This window comes from Leucopleurus acutus (assembly GCF_964270905.1).
Source record: "Leucopleurus acutus genome assembly, chromosome: 13".
Lineage (NCBI taxonomy): Eukaryota > Metazoa > Chordata > Mammalia > Artiodactyla > Delphinidae > Leucopleurus > Leucopleurus acutus.
The window spans coordinates 50,711,026-50,729,137 of NC_139155.1; the positions used below are offsets into that span (position 1 = coordinate 50,711,026).

General features: G+C 41.0%; 1 protein-coding gene across 1 annotated transcript in view; it reads left to right on the forward strand.

The window, feature by feature from the left end:
* The first annotated feature begins 1,611 nt into the window (after positions 1 to 1,611).
* Positions 1,612 to 18,112, forward strand: part of TMEM241 (transmembrane protein 241) — a 104,345-nt gene continuing 87,844 nt past the window's right edge. Inside the window, exons 1-3 of the mRNA XM_082853436.1 lie at positions 1,612 to 1,706; positions 4,142 to 4,188; positions 10,509 to 10,586. Coding sequence (XP_082709562.1) covers positions 1,635 to 1,706; positions 4,142 to 4,188; positions 10,509 to 10,586 — 197 coding nt within the window. The 5' untranslated portion in view covers positions 1,612 to 1,634. The remainder of the gene's footprint in view (positions 1,707 to 4,141; positions 4,189 to 10,508; positions 10,587 to 18,112) is intronic.

Below are 18,112 nucleotides of genomic sequence, written 5' to 3' on the forward strand. Positions count from 1 at the left end.
ATAAGAGATATTGATATTCTTTTTTCCTAAGGGAAATTTAGGAAGTTTCAAAAAGTGTGCAGCCACTTCTGCCGTCTTTTGAGAATTGTCCATGTGTGCTGTCAAAAAATTCATTATTAAAAAAGATTTTTGAGGAGAAGAAACCCACAAGTTATTGTTTAATCCAAGCTCCCTTCTTTGTTTATTCAAGAAACATTTTTTTGAGCACTTAACAGTCAATTTTCAAAAAGCAAATTAATGACTATGACCCTTTGGCCTCAAAGATCTCAATTAACAATACAACTAGTTAAATCTTTTTGTGTGAATAGAAGGCCTAACACAGTCTCATATATAGCAGCTTGTTGTTTATCAATGTAAGACCTGGTAATTTCATTTTTATTCAGTATTAGTTTGTTTTGTGGAACAGAATAATGCAGCTTTGGAAAAATCAATACTTCTGGTAAGATCTACAGCACTTTTGCTACGAATGTCAACTTCTATTTGCATGGTTCTTTACTGTGCTGGTTGTTCCTGCTTGTTAAGCAAATTTTGTCAAAGAAAATAAGTTAAGCAATAACTAGGAAGTAATAAGGCCTGAATTGAATTTGTTCACCTCTTAAAAGAGTCCAGGGAAATCTCAGGTATATAACAACCATTTATTTCAAGCAAATTCTATTGGGCAAAAAGTTTCTTTGTAAGGACTGTTTAGCCTTGAAATAGGTTTTCTAAATATTGTCAAGGAAAAATAAATTTTTAGTTTATTTGTGTTTTATGTGGAGACAATATATCCAGTATTTTCTTGGATAATACAGTTTGATAAGCAATTTTACATTGGGCATACAAATAAAAAGGAGTGAAGGCTTCCTGGTGCATGGGGTATTTCTAAAAATCTGTATGTTTCTATATGTGCGGACACTTGTACCTCTAGTTCCTGACAAAGTCTCTCAGTATGTTTTTGTGCATGTTTACTACTGTCTGCCCGAAGCCTAACTAGGTCATTTTTCCTCCCTAGAGACTAGGAATAGGGGCTGTGCTCGAAGCTCTACTTCTGGAAGGATTTATTTTATGGAAATTTCAAAGCAATTGGATTGACTTCTCCTAAAGAAAAAACTGCACTGATTATAGTTCCTGCCCCCTCAGCCTTCCTTCTTTTAAAATAACATTTCTTGTTGTTAGCTTTTTTGTGTCGTTTGCAAAAGTAGTACAGACTCGATGAAGAAAATTGGGAAAATTCAGTAAAGCACAAACAACATTTTGCTCCCACCGCTTAGAGCTAGCTATGGACATTTTTTCTTTAAATGCTAATGGATTGTTGTGAACTGTTCTGTCAGCTGCTTTTTTCCCCACTTCTACCATTTTCTACTTTTTTTACAACAACTACTGTCCGCTCTTGCTCTACGGGCGGTAGCAGCCCTGGGGGACCTATTCCTCCCTCCGCTGTCCTGGGCAGCAGAGTGCCGCCCCGCCCACCGCGAGGCTACGAGGCCTGCGAAGGCGCGGCCTCTTTAAGAGGCAGGCACCGGGGGCGGTCCCTGCGCGGATTGGCTGAGCTCGCAGTCACGTGGCTGTCGTAGCAGCCGCGGTGGAGGTGGACGGGCTCGCGCGGCGGCCGTGGGGCTTCTGCGGGGTCCCCGGGAAGGGGCGCAAATTAACAGATGTGCATGAGGAGGTGCCTGGTCGGCCTCACGTTTTGTACCTGCTACCTGGCTTCTTACCTCACGAACAAGGTGAGGAGGGCGGGCTTCTTACCTCACGAACAAGGTGAGGAAGGCGGGCGCGGGGTGCTGATGATTGCCCGTGGGCGATCTTAGTCCCCAAATCGTGTGTAGAACAAATGCTGCCTCCAGCTTTTTATCTGATTTGTTCCTGATGACGATGGAGAAGAAGACGACTCTGTGTTCCATGCTCTTTTAGAAATAAGATTTGTTGGACGGTACTGTCCCCATTTCTCGTCCTGTAATGCATTCTTTACATCTCCTGGGAAACTGGATTTTTTTGACTGGTGAATTCCCAGGAACTTAATTTTTGGATATGTGGACCACTTTTTAGGGAAAGAAAAAGCAATTGGCTCCTGTTCCCTCGAGGAGGAAGAGTAGGCGAAGAAATCATTCACATCCTGCTTTCTCTTCTAAACATAACCCCTGCCCCAGAACCCCACAAGGTTCCAGAAACCTTTAAATAGAAGATATCAATCCATCTCCATCTCTGCCTCACACCACTGATTCTCAAACCTATTTTTTCTATGTCTCCATCCCAGGCACTTCCAGTATATTCAAGATTTTTTCATGGAATTATTTTAAAAAATAAGATGTAAACTTAATTTTGTTTAATGTCGTAGAACTCTTTTGACGAAGAGGCAGAAAAGCAGTGGTACCATGTTTTTGTTTTGTTAGGAGGGAGAAGCTGGCCTTGGATTTGGTACCATGCAGGGAAATGTTGGATCCCTGTGGGCTAGGGTGGGGCATCACCCCCTGTCCTGGACTCCAGGGTGGACACCAAGCCAAAGTGGCAATAGGGAGCTCAGGACCTCCTTCCCCCACTGTAGGGTCTTGACTGCTCTCTCCTCACTCCCTCTTGAGAATAAAACCCTCTTGCTCTCTGGAAAAGAACTATTAGCAAATAGCGATAAATGAGCATTTGTTATCGTCATGAACATTGTTGAGGATGATGTAGGTCATGGCCCACATGCTCAATCCTTTCTCTGTCTCAGTTTTACAAAGAAAATATCATGGAAAAGTGGAGGGGAACAAACTGAATTGTGTGAGTAAATAGACTTTAGAGAAGAATGAAGGTCCATTTCTAGGAAACACAGACCAGAGCACAGGTAGTTAACCATAATTGTGGCATTTAGGAGCTCATACAAGGGGAATTACATGTTGATTAATCCATGGGGAAAAAAAGTATAAATGTAAACTTGCCCAACACCAGTCTATTGCACTTTTCAGATCATGTGAAGTATCAGTAGAACCCTTGCTTAAAGCCATTTAATGGTTTTTAGGCTTTTAAAAAATTCTTAAAGTGTTCAGTCATAGAAAACAATAGAAAAAGATACCCAGAAAGATAAAATACAGTTCTTCCATTCATAATGTGCTGTAAATTTGGTTAAAAGACATAATAGAAATACAAGTTGACCTTAGCTGAGTTAGCTTTAAACAAATCCTTAAAAAACACACCTAAAAATGTAATATACCTAAGAAGAATTAGTTAGGAAAAAAATCCTAAGAATGCAAAAACCAAACAAAACCCTAAAAATGGAAGGAAAACAAAGGAAAGAATGAACAGGATGCAGTTCTTACTTGAAGAGAAACACAGAAGGCGGTGGATTTTTAGGTAAACTGGGCAGTAGTTAAAGTGGATACCTCGAGAAAACAAACAGTGTCCAGGGGTTTGTCTGGTTTTCTCTGGTGTTACCGCAGTTATAACATGGCACTTCCGGGGTCTGGGACGATGCTGAGGGGTCAGATGTCCACAATATCTGGCCCAGCTGCTGTGTGTTCCACTTTGTTGCGTCCCCAACTGAGAGATTGTCAGGTTTCTGGTGACCCTGGGGAAAGCAAGTCCCCCCTCTCTTTTTTTTTTTTAATTGTATTGGAGTATAGTTAATTTACAATGTTGTGTTAGTTCAAGTGTACGGCAAAGTGACTCAGTTATACATATACATATATTCATTCTTTTTCAGATTTTTTTCTTGTATAGGTTATCACAGAATATTGAGTAGAGTTCCCTGTGCTATACAGTAGGTCCTTGCTGGTTATCTATCTTATGTATAGTAGGGTATGTATGTTAATACGAAGCCCCTGATTTATCCCTCCCCCCAACATTCCCTTTTGGTAACCATAAGTTTGTTTTCGATGTCTGTAAGTCTGTTTCTGTTTTGTAAGTAAGTTCATTTGTATCACTTAAAAAAAAAACTTAGATTCCACATGTGAGTGAGAGCATATGATATTTGTCTTTCTCTGACTTACTTCACTTAGTCCCTCTCTTTAGTATGAATTGGAAGGTCATTTTTTTTCCCAGTGTGTGATTTTTTGGGGAGGAATAAAAAAAGCCTTTTTGAAACTTGAGTATACTTATGTTTCTTTAGTAGGGATTTCTTTGATTATATGATCTATCAATTCTCTATAATTTGAAAATGTCCATTAATTTGGTATTTGTTTTTCAGTATGTCCTGTCTGTCTTGAAATTTACCTACCCTACATTATTCCAAGGGTGAGTATCTTTTATGCACTTTATATACATTTGTAGGAAATGTCCAACCAGCATCATTAAATGTTGTTCAAAATATATTTAATGACTGCATAGATTTTTTCATTAGATAGACATCCTGTAATTTATTTAGTCATTCTATTAATGGCATTTGAATGGTGTCCCATTTTGGGGGTATAAACACAACAATGTTCTCAGACATTTTTTGCATTCAAATCTGCTAAATTTCTAACTATTTCTTTGGAATAGATTCCTATATAAGAAATTTAGATTAAAGAACATGAACTTCTTTAGTAGTCTGCTTGAATATTAAAAAATTCTTTTCCAGTATCTTTTTACCAATTTACATTGTAACCCAGCCTGTGTATGAAAGTTTCTATGTATTATGCTCAAACCATGACTGTTACTTTTTCCCTCTCTGCTGATTTCATGGGCAAAAAATGGTATCATATTATTTTGTCTTATCATTTCTTAGATTATTCATGAAATTGGACAGTTTTCTTATGTTATCCACTTGTATCTCTTTTTTTAGTGTCTATTTGTGCCTTTTACCCTTTTATTTTATTTTTTTCTTTTTTTAACCCTTTTATTTTTACTAGGGTTTTAGTATTTTTTTATTATTTAATGAATTCTTCATATTTAAAGGATGCCAACCACTTTTCTATCATATTTATTGGAATTTCTTTTTTTTTCAATTTTTTCTTTGCCATTTCATTTTGTTTATAATTACCTTGATTATTTAGTTTTTTTAAGTGACATCATAGAGAATTCATCGTTTGAATGTAGGAATGAAGCAGCAGAGAGAAACATAGATGAATCCAGTGTGTGATCTTGTGACTGAGAGATGCTATTATTAGGAAGAAGATAGAAAATGGTGTAGAGTCGGGTCAACAGTCTAGAGAAATGGTAGAGGCAGCATGGAGTGCTCTGGTGTTCACATTTCCCCTTCTCACCTCAAACTTCCAGCCCTGCCCCCATCTTTTAAAAAAATATATTTTAGTTTTAAATTGATCGTTTCTTTTGTGATAGCTACCGTTGCTTTTATGTTTATTCTTCTCTATCACAAGATCATATAGATATTCACCTATAAGTCATTAAAGCTTTTTTCAATTCTTAATTATGATCCGTTTATTTTAGTGTATGGTGCAATGTGAAGAAATCATTCCTCCCCTAATGGTTTTTTATTTATACTAGCCCCATTTATTATATTTTATTGTATGATCCTTCCTTTTGCCTTTGGGTCATTAGTATCATATGTAAAGTCATTTTTCTAGGGTCTGTTTTTGAGCACTTATTTGTCAGTTTTTATGGAAAGGGGCTAGTGGTAAATTGTTTTCATTATTATAGCATTTAAATACGTGGCACAGCACGCCATCCCTCTTCTCTTTTTCCTTTTTTTTTTTTTTAAGTGTCACACAATTGCACACAGAAAAGCAGGGATAGAGATCTTAATATCAATCAAGATTGAATTCAGGACAAAAACATTAAGCAAATGAAGAAAGCTGTGTTAACAATGTTAAAGCAATGCAGTTCAAAATGAAAAGACACATTATAATGCCGGAGCATGCAGTTCAAAGTGAAAATAAAATAGTGATGAATATCTATCAACCAAACAACAGGGCATCGTCATTTGTCAAATAAAAACAGCAGGAATACCAGGGCTAAATAGGAACATACTAGTGATAGGAGACAAATTTACTACTATTTTTCCATGACAGATCAATTGGACCAACAAAACACTAGAACATATGTATATATTTGATAAATAATACAATTAATAGATAAATATCAAACTCTGTATCTTGAAAATAGAGATTATGCCCCCCTTTCGAATGCCCATGGAATATTCACCATGAATAAAACATCAGTTATTTTTAAAAAATATAAAGCAATTATACAATCCCAGTGCACTAAAACCAGATCTTTATATCAAAAACAAAAATCCCTACCTACAAAGGGCTCTTGAACATATAAAAAGATATTCTTCATTCATAAGAAAATATAATTTTAAACTGTATTGAGGTATATTTTTACCAACAAGATTTGCAAAATGAAACTTCAAAATTTGATAGCGTAGCATTGATGAGAATGAAAGAAAGCAGGTGCCCTCATATATTGATCATGGGTGGCAAACTGGTACAATATCTATGATTGGCACTTTGGCAGAATATAGCAATGGTTTGAATCCTTCAATCCAGCAATTCCACTTCCAGTAATTTACTTGAGAGGTTTACTTGCCTTTATGTAAATGAAATATGTACAAAGATATACATGTGAAACATTGCAGCTGTTTGTGACAGCATTTTTATTTTTTGAATTTTATTTTATTTATTTTTTATACAGCAGGTTCTTATTAGGTATCCATTTTATACATATCAGTGTATACATGTCAATCCCAATCTCCCAATTCATCCCCCCCTCCCCTGCCGCTTTCCTCCCTTGGTGGCCATACGTTTGTTCTCTACATCTGTGTCTCTATTTCTGCCTTACAAACTGGTTCATCTGTACCATTTTTCTAGATTCCACATATATGCATTAATATATGATATTTGTTTATCTCTTTCTGACTTACTTCATTCTGTATGACAGTCTCTAGGTCCATCCACGAGACAGCATTTTTTTTAATAATGACTTTTTTTTTTTAATATTTATTTATTTGGCTGTGTCAGGTCTTAGCTGCGGGTCTTAGTTCCCCCTCGGCATGTGGGATCTTAGTTCCCCAACCAGGGATTGAGCCCTTGTCCCCTGCATTGGAAGGCGGATTCTTAACCACTGACCACCAGGGACGTCCCAGAGAGCATTTTTAAACAACCTAATTTTCATCTATACAGAACCAATTAAATAAATCATATTGTATTCCTAATGGAATACTATTCAAATGTTAAAAAATAAGGAAACTCTTGTGTATTGACAAGGAAAGGTCTTCAAGATTCATTTAATGGAGAACAAAACCAAGTCCATAACAGTATAGTACATTACCATCAAGTAGAAATGTGTGTATGTTTTCCTTATTTAAAAAAAAGATGACACTAGTAAGAGTGGTTACATTAGGGAACTACTAAGGTGGTGGACAGGGAAGTGCAGATAGTGGACAGGGAAGAGAAGACTTTTCACCACTTTTTTATGCTTTTGAATTTTTGTTCTGTATATTATCACCGATATGTTATTTCAGATGAACTTTAGAATTACTTCGTCGTTTCTCCATAATATTTCACAGCAAAACTTAAAAAAAATATCATCTATGATTGTGTATATTTCAGTCAATAAAGCTGAGATATTGTTTTCTCATTTTCTTTTCTTTTAATTTAATTTTATTATTTTTGGCTGCACTGGGTCTTCATTGCTGCACGCGGGCTTTCTCTAGTTGCCGTGAGCGGGGGCTACTCTTCGTTGTGGTGTGCGGGCTTCTCATGGCAGTGACTTCTCTTGTTGCGGAGCTTGGACTCTAGGCATGTAGGCTTCAGTAGTTGTGGTATGTGGGCTTCAGTAGTTGTGGCTCGCAGGCTCTAGAGTGCAGGCTCAGTAGTTGTAGCGCATGGGCTTAGTTGCTTCGCGACACGTGGGATCTTCCCAGACCAGGGCTTGAACCTGTGTCCCCTGCATTAGCAGGCGGATTCTTAACCACTGCGCCACCAGGGAAGCCCCTGTTTTCCCATTTTCTGATCCTGATTGTCCTTTCACTTCTCTCCGGGTAGAGGGACTTAGGGAAGTTAGTGGGAAAAGGTGATGTTTTCACCTGAATTGCCTTTTCCCCTCCTTCTCTGTAGATGTCAGACTGAATGCACCTCCCCCGATAGAATGTAAGGTCTACAAATGCAAGAATTAAGCAACAAAACCAATCCATTTTGTCACTGACGTATCCCTGATGCCTAGAACCGTGCCAGGTACACAGGAGGCACGTAGTAGGGCAGAATAACTCATTCTAAGAAAATTGATCGCATGCATATGCCAGTCACTGTTTTAGACACTTGGACTACTTCAGTGAAGGAAGGAAAAATCCCTGCCCTCCTAGAGCCTGCTCATTTCTTCTGCAGTTTACCTGTGGTGAATGGTACCTTGTATCCAGTCGCCCTACTCAGAAACCTGTGTTATTCTTGATTTCTTTGTCCCCTTCACCCCAACGTCTAATCAACAGCTAGGACCTCTAAACATCTTTAGAACCCGTCCACCTTCTTCATCGCCTCTTCCTGGGCCACTGTCATCTCTCAAATCACCCTAACAACTCCTAACTTGCTTCCTGGCCCCTGGTCTTGCTTTTCTCAGCAAACATTCTCTCCCTTGTAAAGAGACAGAGCTTTCCCCAAGGTAAACGTGGCAGTGTCGCTCCCGTGCTGCAGACCCTTCAGTGGGTCCCCAGTTTGAAGCCCCAGCTCGTTGACGATTGATATGGCCCTTCGTGACCAGCCCCCGCCTCGCGTACTCACATGCTGAGGTCAGGCCAATTGAACCTCTGTAAGAAGCTTTGCTGGAGCCATTGTCTCTCTTACCTGTGGGCCCTGGTCCATTCTGGGTCTCCTGCTTTGAACAGGCTTCAGGCTTTTGCTTGAATTTACTTCCTCTAGGAAGAGTCACCCAACCCCCTAGACTGGATTAACTGCCTCTGCTAGGGTGTTTTGTGCTACCTGGTACCCTCCCATTAGGACTGCATCACACTTCATTGTAATTATTGGTTAATTAGCTTACTTCCCTCTAGACCAGAGTTTCTCGGCCTCAGCACCATTGGTATTTTGCACTAGATAACTCCGTTGTGGAGGGCTGTCCGGCACGTTGTAAGGTGTGGGGCAGCATCCTGGCTTCTACTCATCAGGTGCCAGTAGCAACCCTTCCCCCATCCCCAATTGTGACAACCAAAAATGTCTCCAAATGTCCCCTGGGGGGGAAGATCCACATGATTGAGATCCACTGCTCTAGACCGAGCTGTTGGAAGACACGGCCCATATCTGTCCACTCCGCCTGGCGGTGTCATTGAAGTCTTCACAAGGGAGACGTAACACCTGGATCTTACAGGATGAGCAGGTGTCCACCAACACGGAGGAGAAGGGAAGACGTTATGGGTCACGAGGGCCGCACGTGCAAACTCTAAAAAGTATGAAATGGCCTGGCACATTACCGAGGCTATGGCCTGTTCGGTGTGGCTGGAATGTGGCTGCCACTGACAGATGGACAGGAACTGACCTTGGAGAGGGGCAGCTGCAAGTCCTGGAAGGCTTCTATGTCACATGCAAGTGACTTTGTTCTGTAGACCAGGGGTTCTCCAGTGTCGTGTCCCAACACACGGGTGTGCTGTAATAACCTCCGAGGTAGGTGTCTCAAGTCATAACTAAAAATAAGGTTTTGAAATTTATGAATGACTCACCAAAAATAGAGTAAAAGCAATTAATGTGGAATAGGATACAGTTATGCCTGTAGTACTGGTCACTCATTTGGCATTTTGCTGTGCTTTCTGCAGTGGGAGAGGGAGGGGTGTTTATCTTGTCACCTGTGCTCCCCCTAAACTCTGCACGTGCGGAAATGTGTCTCACGTGAGCTTCATGACCCCAAGTGTGTTGCAGCAGAAAAGAGGCTGAGGGCTGCTGCCTACAGCACCAGAAGAATCAGCCATTTTTAAAACAAGTGAGGGGCACAATTAGGTTTGCATTTTAGAACAAACCCTCTGGCTGCAGGATGGAGAATGGATGGTGCAGGGCAGCCCTGGAGAGAAGGGGACCGGTTAGGGAACTGATGCTATGGTCCAGGTGTGGGATGATGAGAGTCTGAATTAAGCAGATGGATGGAGGGGAAGGCTTCGGGTTTCAGAGAGGTTATGGGGATAAAGTCAATAGGAATTTGTAAGTTGTTGAGGGAGGTGATGACAGAGGAGGGCTGGGATGACATCTAGTTTCTGGTTTGGCTGATTAGGGATAGTAGGAGAATGACCAGGATGGGGAGAGGGAAGTTCAAGGTAATGTTTTAGGCATGTTATCATCGGGAGCTTGTGGGGTATCAGGGTGGCCATATCCTCGTGAGAAGGGGGATATGGGAACCATTAGTGCAGAGGTCATAGAGAAGTGGTGGCTGTGGGTGAGATTGTTCGGGAAAAGTCTAGAATAAGAAGAGGAGAACATCAGTGTCAGCACTGAATAGTACAGCTGGACTCAGGGAATAGTAGAGATTGAGAAGGATGGGTCTGAGAATTGGGATGATAATTTGGAGAAAGTGGGAGAAAGGAGTTGTAAGAAGGATCACATGTGTATATTTGTGTCACTCGACAGATCTGCTGGAGGTGGATGGCATTTGAGACCATGGCACTCTGTTAAATTCACATTGGCCCTTATCCTTTTCAGGTGGCAGACATTAATTGGTGGACTTTTGCTTCATGTGTCATGGAAACTGGGCTGGGCGGAGATCAACAGCAATTCAAGGTAGGACCGCCTCTTCTGTGATTGATTCATGACTCATACCAGCTTCCTTGTGTATTATTTAACTTCTTGTGGTGTTACATTGGGAAACACGGGTGTTTATTTGAGTTGTATGATCTCTTAATTCCCTTCTAATCTTAAGATTAAATGATGTTGTAATCAAATAGAGCTCAAGTAGTGTTTTCCTGGTTAATAATGCCACTCTTATAATATTAAAATAAATTGAGATATACAATTTATAATACCATATTAATTTGGCTTTGTTGTAGATCATAGGACTGCTATGAATAAGTTATTAAATCAGCTTTAAATTTTTTGGGTAAATTTTTAATTTTGAAATTATTTCCTGCTTACAGAAAAGTTAGAAATAGTACAAAGAAGTCCCATATCCCTTACTCAGATTCCCCAATTATTATTTCACCTTGCTTCTCTTATCCATTTCACTTGATATATACATACATATTTGTATACATGTAATTTTTTTCTGAATTATTTGAAGGTAAGTTGCATATTTTTTTAAATTTCTGAATTGTTGAGCATGTATCTCCTAAGAGCAAGGATGTTCTCCTACAGGACTACAGCAGTTATCAAAGTGAGGAAGTTAACATTGATGCAATACTATTATCTCACGTATAGACTGATTCATGTTTTGCCAGTTTTCTCAGTAACATTCTTTCTGGCCCTCTCCACAAAAATTTGATCCAGGGTCTGATTCAGATCACACATGGTTGTTATGATCCTATTAAGACCGCTTTTCAAATAGATTTGAAAGAAATGTCAAAGACAATGACATTTTTCAACCAAAATTGTAATCCGAATCGGCTATTCAGTCCTGCCTCACCCAAATAAATTCTCATGATTCTTTGAGAACATCATGCCTTGCCTGAAATGATGCACAAAATGAAAAGAAAATGAAGTCAAGGTTTACATGAATAAGGTAAACAACCCAACCGAATGATCAGGCCAAATCATTTGCCTCGTGGTCCAAGTTATCTGCCCAACTTCTCCATGAATTAGATTAACTGCTTCGTTGCTAAGTCATCCCTTGGCCTGGCGCTCTGGAGAAGCTTTGAGAATGAGTCCAGTATAAATATTAATAATTTTGGCTTCTTCTGAAAATATTTAACTGGAGAGCAAAACACTGGTATGAAGAAGTTTGACAAGGGAGAGGCCCTGGGAACTGAGGTGTGGATTAATTTCCCTGACCCTATTACATCACAATGCATATTCTGAAAGACTGTCACACACAAGATGCTTAACTAATCCAAAGGAGTAGTTCATTAAGCCGTAATTTTACATTTCCATGGTAGAACATCCTCCACTTGATTAAACCCCAAAATATAAAATTTGGGGATTTTATATGTGTTACTAAGCACAGGTCTTACTTTATACTCCATTGTTATGGTGGATAGTTCAAAGAGAATGGGTCTTCATTTAAACGAATAGGAGCCCTGAATTCACAAGGACTGTGGTAGTTCTAAGATTTAGTTCTAAGATTTAGTTAAATGATGAAGCATTTTGACTCCGAATAGTTGAATGTATTCCTCCACAGAAGCAAGAGATTGGACTCGAATCAGGGAATTGGCCGTCAGATTTTGCACTGGGGTCCACCGGTGCTGATCAACTTGGATCTTCCTCTTTTTTTTTTTTTTTTTTTTGTGGTACGCGGGCCTCTCACTGTTGTGGCCTCTCCCGTTGCGGAGCACAGGCTCCGGACGCCCAGGCTCAGCGGCCATGGCTCAAGGGCCCAGCCGTTCTGCGGCATGTGGGATCTTCCCAGACCGGGGCACGAACCCGTGTCCCCTGCATCGGCAGGCAGACTCTCAACCACTGCGCCACCAGGGAAGCCCCGGATCTTCCTCTTTTACAGTGTTCCTGACTATGATTATCTTATAATTTCTGATGTGAATTATTTACTTGTTCATAATGGTCATTTAAACATCACCTTAGAGAATTCCCTGGTGGTGCAGTGGTTGGGACTCCGTGCTTTCCCTGCCCAGGGCTTGGGTTTGATCCCTGCTCGGGGAACTAGGATCCCACAGGCTGTGCGGTGCGGCCAAAAAAAAAAAAAAAAAAAAATTAAAATTAAATAAACATTACCTTAGTCATATTTCCTTAAAAGTGATGCCATTGTTCATACTCAAACATTTTTTTGTATGTAAAATATACATAACATAAATTTTACCATTTTTAAACATTTTTTAAGTGTACGATTCAGTGGCATTAGGTACATTCACAATGTTATGCAACCATTACCACCATCCATTTCCAGACCTTTTCACCATTCTAAACAGAAACTCTGTACCCATTAAACAATAGCTCCCCCTTTCTCCTTCCACCCCCCACCCAGGCCCCTGGTAAAGCTCTGTTCCACGTTGTCTCTATGAATTTACCTATTCTAGGTACCTCCTTTAAATGGAATCATACAGTATTTGTCCTTTTGTGACTGGTTTATTTCACTTGGCATAATGTCTGCAAGCTTCATCTATGTTGAAGCATGCGTGAGGATTTCCTTCCTTTTTAAGGCTGAATAATATTGCATTGTGTGTATAGAGCACATTTTGTTTATATACTGCATTTTGTTTATCCATTCATCCCTTGATGGAATTCTTCATATTTTTATTGCTTTTTTTGGAGGTGGGTAGAGGGGATGACTAGTAGAACTGGGTGAAGTCAAAGATTCTCAAGATGCTTTTCCTGGAAGAAGTGGTCCTTGACAGAGAAGGATCCGCTAGACACTGTTGTCCCTTTAACTTGCATGACGCTAGGCGCCACCCATCTCAGAAGAGCCATAATCATATCCCTTTTTGGTCCCCTTGCTAAATCTTCCGGAGACTTTTTCACCTCTGTCCCCTGGACTTCCTTAGGTGGTTTCACAGCCACGCACACGTGATGTCAGCTCAGTTAAGCTTCTCGTCAAAGATTCTAGTGTCTTAGTTTGTAGTGGGTCTTGTGGTTAATAACTGCTGTCACAGCTCAGGATTTCCAGTTACGATGGGCCCTGGGCAAAGAGGTGTTAGCAGGTAGCAAGCAGCAAGGACCCAACTCCAGTGCTCCTGTGTGTGCCCGGGCTGGGTTTGTGTTCGCTGTGGCTGCTGTTTCCTACTGGGCTTGGTTTTCCAGTGATGTCATCAGAGAACCAAAGCCCAGCTTTGCTGTGTGACCGTGTACTTGTGCAGAGATAGCAGAGGTTGGGCTCTACTAAAAATGGAAACAACAGCTGGAAGACAGTTTGGAGTCCCTGATGGCATGATAGAATGTCATCATGGAGTTATAGTGATGGGGCTGGAGGGTGGGCTCCAAACTGGTCCTTAATAGCATATGCCATAGAGAGCTCATTTAGACTGTCCTTGCAGCCTGGAGCACAGCAGCAGAATCCCAGATTCCCTTGCAAACAAGTCGCAGACCCTGGCACCATGTTTCTTACATTGCAAAGAGGCCATACCTGCTGTGTTTGTCAGCCTCTGGCCACATCATGTATTGATTGACTCCACCCAGTGATCTGATGGAGTCATTCTTCTCCCAGGATGTTTGCCTGGCAGCCAGTTGTTATCAGTGGGTGTTGGACGATGCCCTGGAAGCCTCTGTCTTGGAAAGGATAGCACTGGTTTTCAGTCACAAGCTTGTCATTATGTGGTGGCAACTGTTGTAGCCAAGACTTTGCAGAGCGTTGAAGTGATTTTTCTAGCAGATGTTGGAAGTCCTGTGCTGAAAGCTTTTTGCATTTCTAAAACATGATCCTAAACGAACACTGTGACCTGTTTCAGCTGACTGGAAGCCTGGTAGCACAGTGAGACCGTGTCACTCTGTTAGATTCTAGAACCATCTCTGAGGACCGACTCAGGCATGATTTCACTGGAGACTGTAGATGCCATCTCCTGGCTCCTATATTACCAGGCTGCATGTTTAAATAAAAACATTTGAAAGTAATCTTTAACCTACATGCCACTTTTTGTCCACTCTGCATGTGAGAGTAAAATTTTGATTCTCAAGGTTTTCAAGTATGAGAAATTCTAAGTTAAAAAACCTATGCCATGATACCTTTGTGACCAGAGATTTCTAATAGATGAAGACGCCCTCACACCATAATTTTACATTAAGAGTCTTTGCTGGGGAAGCATAACGAATATCTTTGTTAAAACCTCCAAATTAACTCAGCCTTCTCCCTAAAGAAATGAATAGTGAGACAATCAGGGTCGAGATTGTACTTCTTTTTAATTATTGATTATTTATTGTTTTTTAAGTGAGCTAGCCCACCTTTATGAAAGCTACTGGTGGTTGGAATTTCCCAAATCATGTTGTAATGTATTGATATTTCATTTTGAGTGACTCTTATACCTTTCTAAAAAGTCATCTCTGCTCACAGAGGAAAGTTAGCACTTAAATTCATGTATTTTTGATATTCTTCCCAGTTGTTTTCTCTCCAGAGGAATGCTTTACATATATACATATGTTGAAATTACTTTTTGGGGATAATACAGTGAACTTTCAAAACTTCCTCAGGAAACAAGTTTAGAGCCACGAAAAGGATAAAATATCAAATAAAAGTTGATTGGTGTTGGTGTGGTGATTGGGCTGGTACCTGGAGGGAGTCCAGGAGGCCAGCGATGGCAAAAGGACAGGAGTTTCTGAAGTATCAGCTTTATTGAAGTGTCATTTGCAAATAAAATTTTAAGATGTTTAAAGTGTACAATGTGGTGATTTACTATACGTATACATTGTGAAAGATTCTCACCATCTAGTTAATGAACACATCCAGCACCTCACATATTTATCTTTTTTTTTTTTTTTGCGGTACGTGGGCCTCTCACTGTTGTGGCCTCTCCCGTTGCGGAGCACAGGCTCCAGATGCGCAGGCTTAGCAGCCATGACTCATGGGCCCAGCAGCTCCGCGGCATGTGGGATCTTCCCGGACCGGGACACGAACCCGTGTCCCCTGCATCGGCAGGCAGACTCTCAACCACTGCGCCACCAGGGAAGCCCTTTTTTTTTTTTTTTCTTTTTTTTGGTGAGAACATTTAAGTTCTATTCTCTTAGCAAATTTCAGTTATACAGTACAATGTGATCAACTGTAGTCAACGTGTTATACATTAGATCCTCATAGGATATGTTATTCATCATTCGTGAGTAATCAATATACATTATTCATCTTGCAGCGGAAAGTTTGTGCACTTTTACCAAACTCTCCCTGTTCCCCTCACCCCCCAGTCCCTGACAATCACTTTTCTACTCTCTATTTCTCTAAGTTTGACTTTTTAAAAAAAGATTCCATGTAATAAGTGATGCCATGCAGTGTTTGTCTTTCTCGGGATGGGATATTTTGACCTTTGACACCTGCAGGTCATGCCCACGCCGCTCAGTGCATAGGAATCTGCTGAACTCACGATTTGTCATAGATACACCACGTGTGGAAGTCACTCTGAGTCCATATAACCCTTTCTGGCCTCTTAAGTCCATGGTGTGAAACGTAAACCTCCCCAGACTGAGATCAAAGGAGTTATGTCTTGCACATTAGCTTGGATTTGCAGTCCCTCGTGGACTGTGCACGGGCAAGGTGCTTGTACTGGGTTTTCTTTCTTCCTCACATCTATTAGAGATGAGATATGTGCCTCTTCTATCCTGCCTCACTTATTATTCGGGGACCTGGGTGGCCTATATTTCTTTTTCTTTTTTGGACTATATTTCTTAGTACTGACTTCTCTGTTCTGTGCCATGCCTGCCATCTGTCTGCTAAGGCTCACTTAACTGCACATCCAGCCTTGGTCCTCCCAGGGGAGGGGTGAGGCGCCCAAGGGTACCACCACTCGAAAGTTCCAGACGTTGGGACCCAAGCTGCCTTATTCTAAATCAGGGGTCAGCAAACAAGAGCCAGAAAGTAAATGTTTTAGGCTTTGTGGGCCATGCAGTCTCTGTCACAACTACTCAAAATCTGCTGTTGTAGCGGGAAAGCAGCCATGACAACGTAAACGGATGGGTGTGTCTGTGTGCCAATAAAATGCTATTTTCAGCAACAGGCAGCAGGCGGGATTTGGCCCGTGGGCCCTTGTTTGCTGCCTCCCGGCTCTAAGCTATCCTCTTTGAGAAACAGTGTCATCACAGGGTTCTTGGGTCCAAGTAATATTAGGGCTGGACAAGGGAGTGTGGCCCTCTGTGAGTCAGGGAGAGAGTAAGGAATGAAGGAGAAAGGTCTGAGAATAGGAGGAAGCAGCGAGAAAAGGGAGTAAGCCACTTTGAGGACCATATTCACCAGGAATGGACCAAAAAGATGAAATTAGGTGTCTTCTATAAGTAGGACGTTAATGTATGCAGAAATCCTTTTGAATTGTAAAGCAAATACTGATTTTACAGTTATAAGGTGTGTTACTGTTTTAGGCAGTGTCAATCAATAGTCAACACATCAACTCTGGTATCTTGGTCAGGTGTTATTTTCATGTTTGGAAACTGCTTTGAGGTCACTAGGTGTCAGTATAATGCAGAGAACTTTTAAGACTCAAGGATCGCTCCAGGCTCCCATGAACAGATAAACTAAGTGTTTTCAGGGAGCAGATGTTCCCTCAATAATGCATGCTCTATTTGAAAAACAAATGATTTAATTTAATTAGCCTTCATCTCAATAACAACAGTTTTATGATTCATGCCAACAGACTATTGTTAGCTTCTTGTAAAATGCTTTATTCGTCAGGGTTCTTAGGGACAGTAGAGCGTGCACAAGCAGAAAAGAAAAAGTACACGATGCAAACAAGATGCAGCATTTGTGCTTATAACTCACGTAGGAATAATTGCGTATCACCACTATTTTCAAAGCAGACCCTGTAGCAAATAGTCCTTCAATAGAGTACAGCCTGCAGTCTTTCCCCCAAGGAGTTCCTGTGAGATCCCTCCTACACACACACACACACACACACACACACACACACACACACACACACACACACACACACACACACACACACACCCCTGGCTCAGCTCTCACACCACAGAGACTCGAGATTCTGTCAGGACCTCCTCAGGATTTAATCCCATCTTGCCTCCTTTGATGGCACGTAGAACAATGTAAGAATAAACCAGCACAGAAGGCCCAGATGGTGCCACCTTATGAATTAAAGGTGGAGAGGAGGTGCCTTAATAGATGTGCCTCGTTTGTTCCTAATGTGCAGGCTGTTGGGTGTCTCAGAATCATGCAGTGTTAGAGCTGCCAAAGAGCGTCTCAGTCAGCTCAGGCTGCTGTCACAAAAGACCACGGACTGGGTAGCTTAAACAGCAGACATTTATTTCTCACAGTTCTGGAGGCTGGGAAGTCCAAGATCAGGGTGTCAGTGTGGTTGGTTTCTGTTGAGGGTTTCTTGTGGGTTTACAGATGTCTGCTTTGTTCCTGTATCTTTACATGGTGGTAGTGTGTGTGTGTGGGAGAGAGAGAGGGGGAGAGAGAGAGAGAGAGAGAGAGATGGAGAAAGGAGGCATGCTCTCTGTGTCTCTTCTTACAAGGGCACTAATCCCATCATGAGGGCTCCATCCTCATGACCTGATTA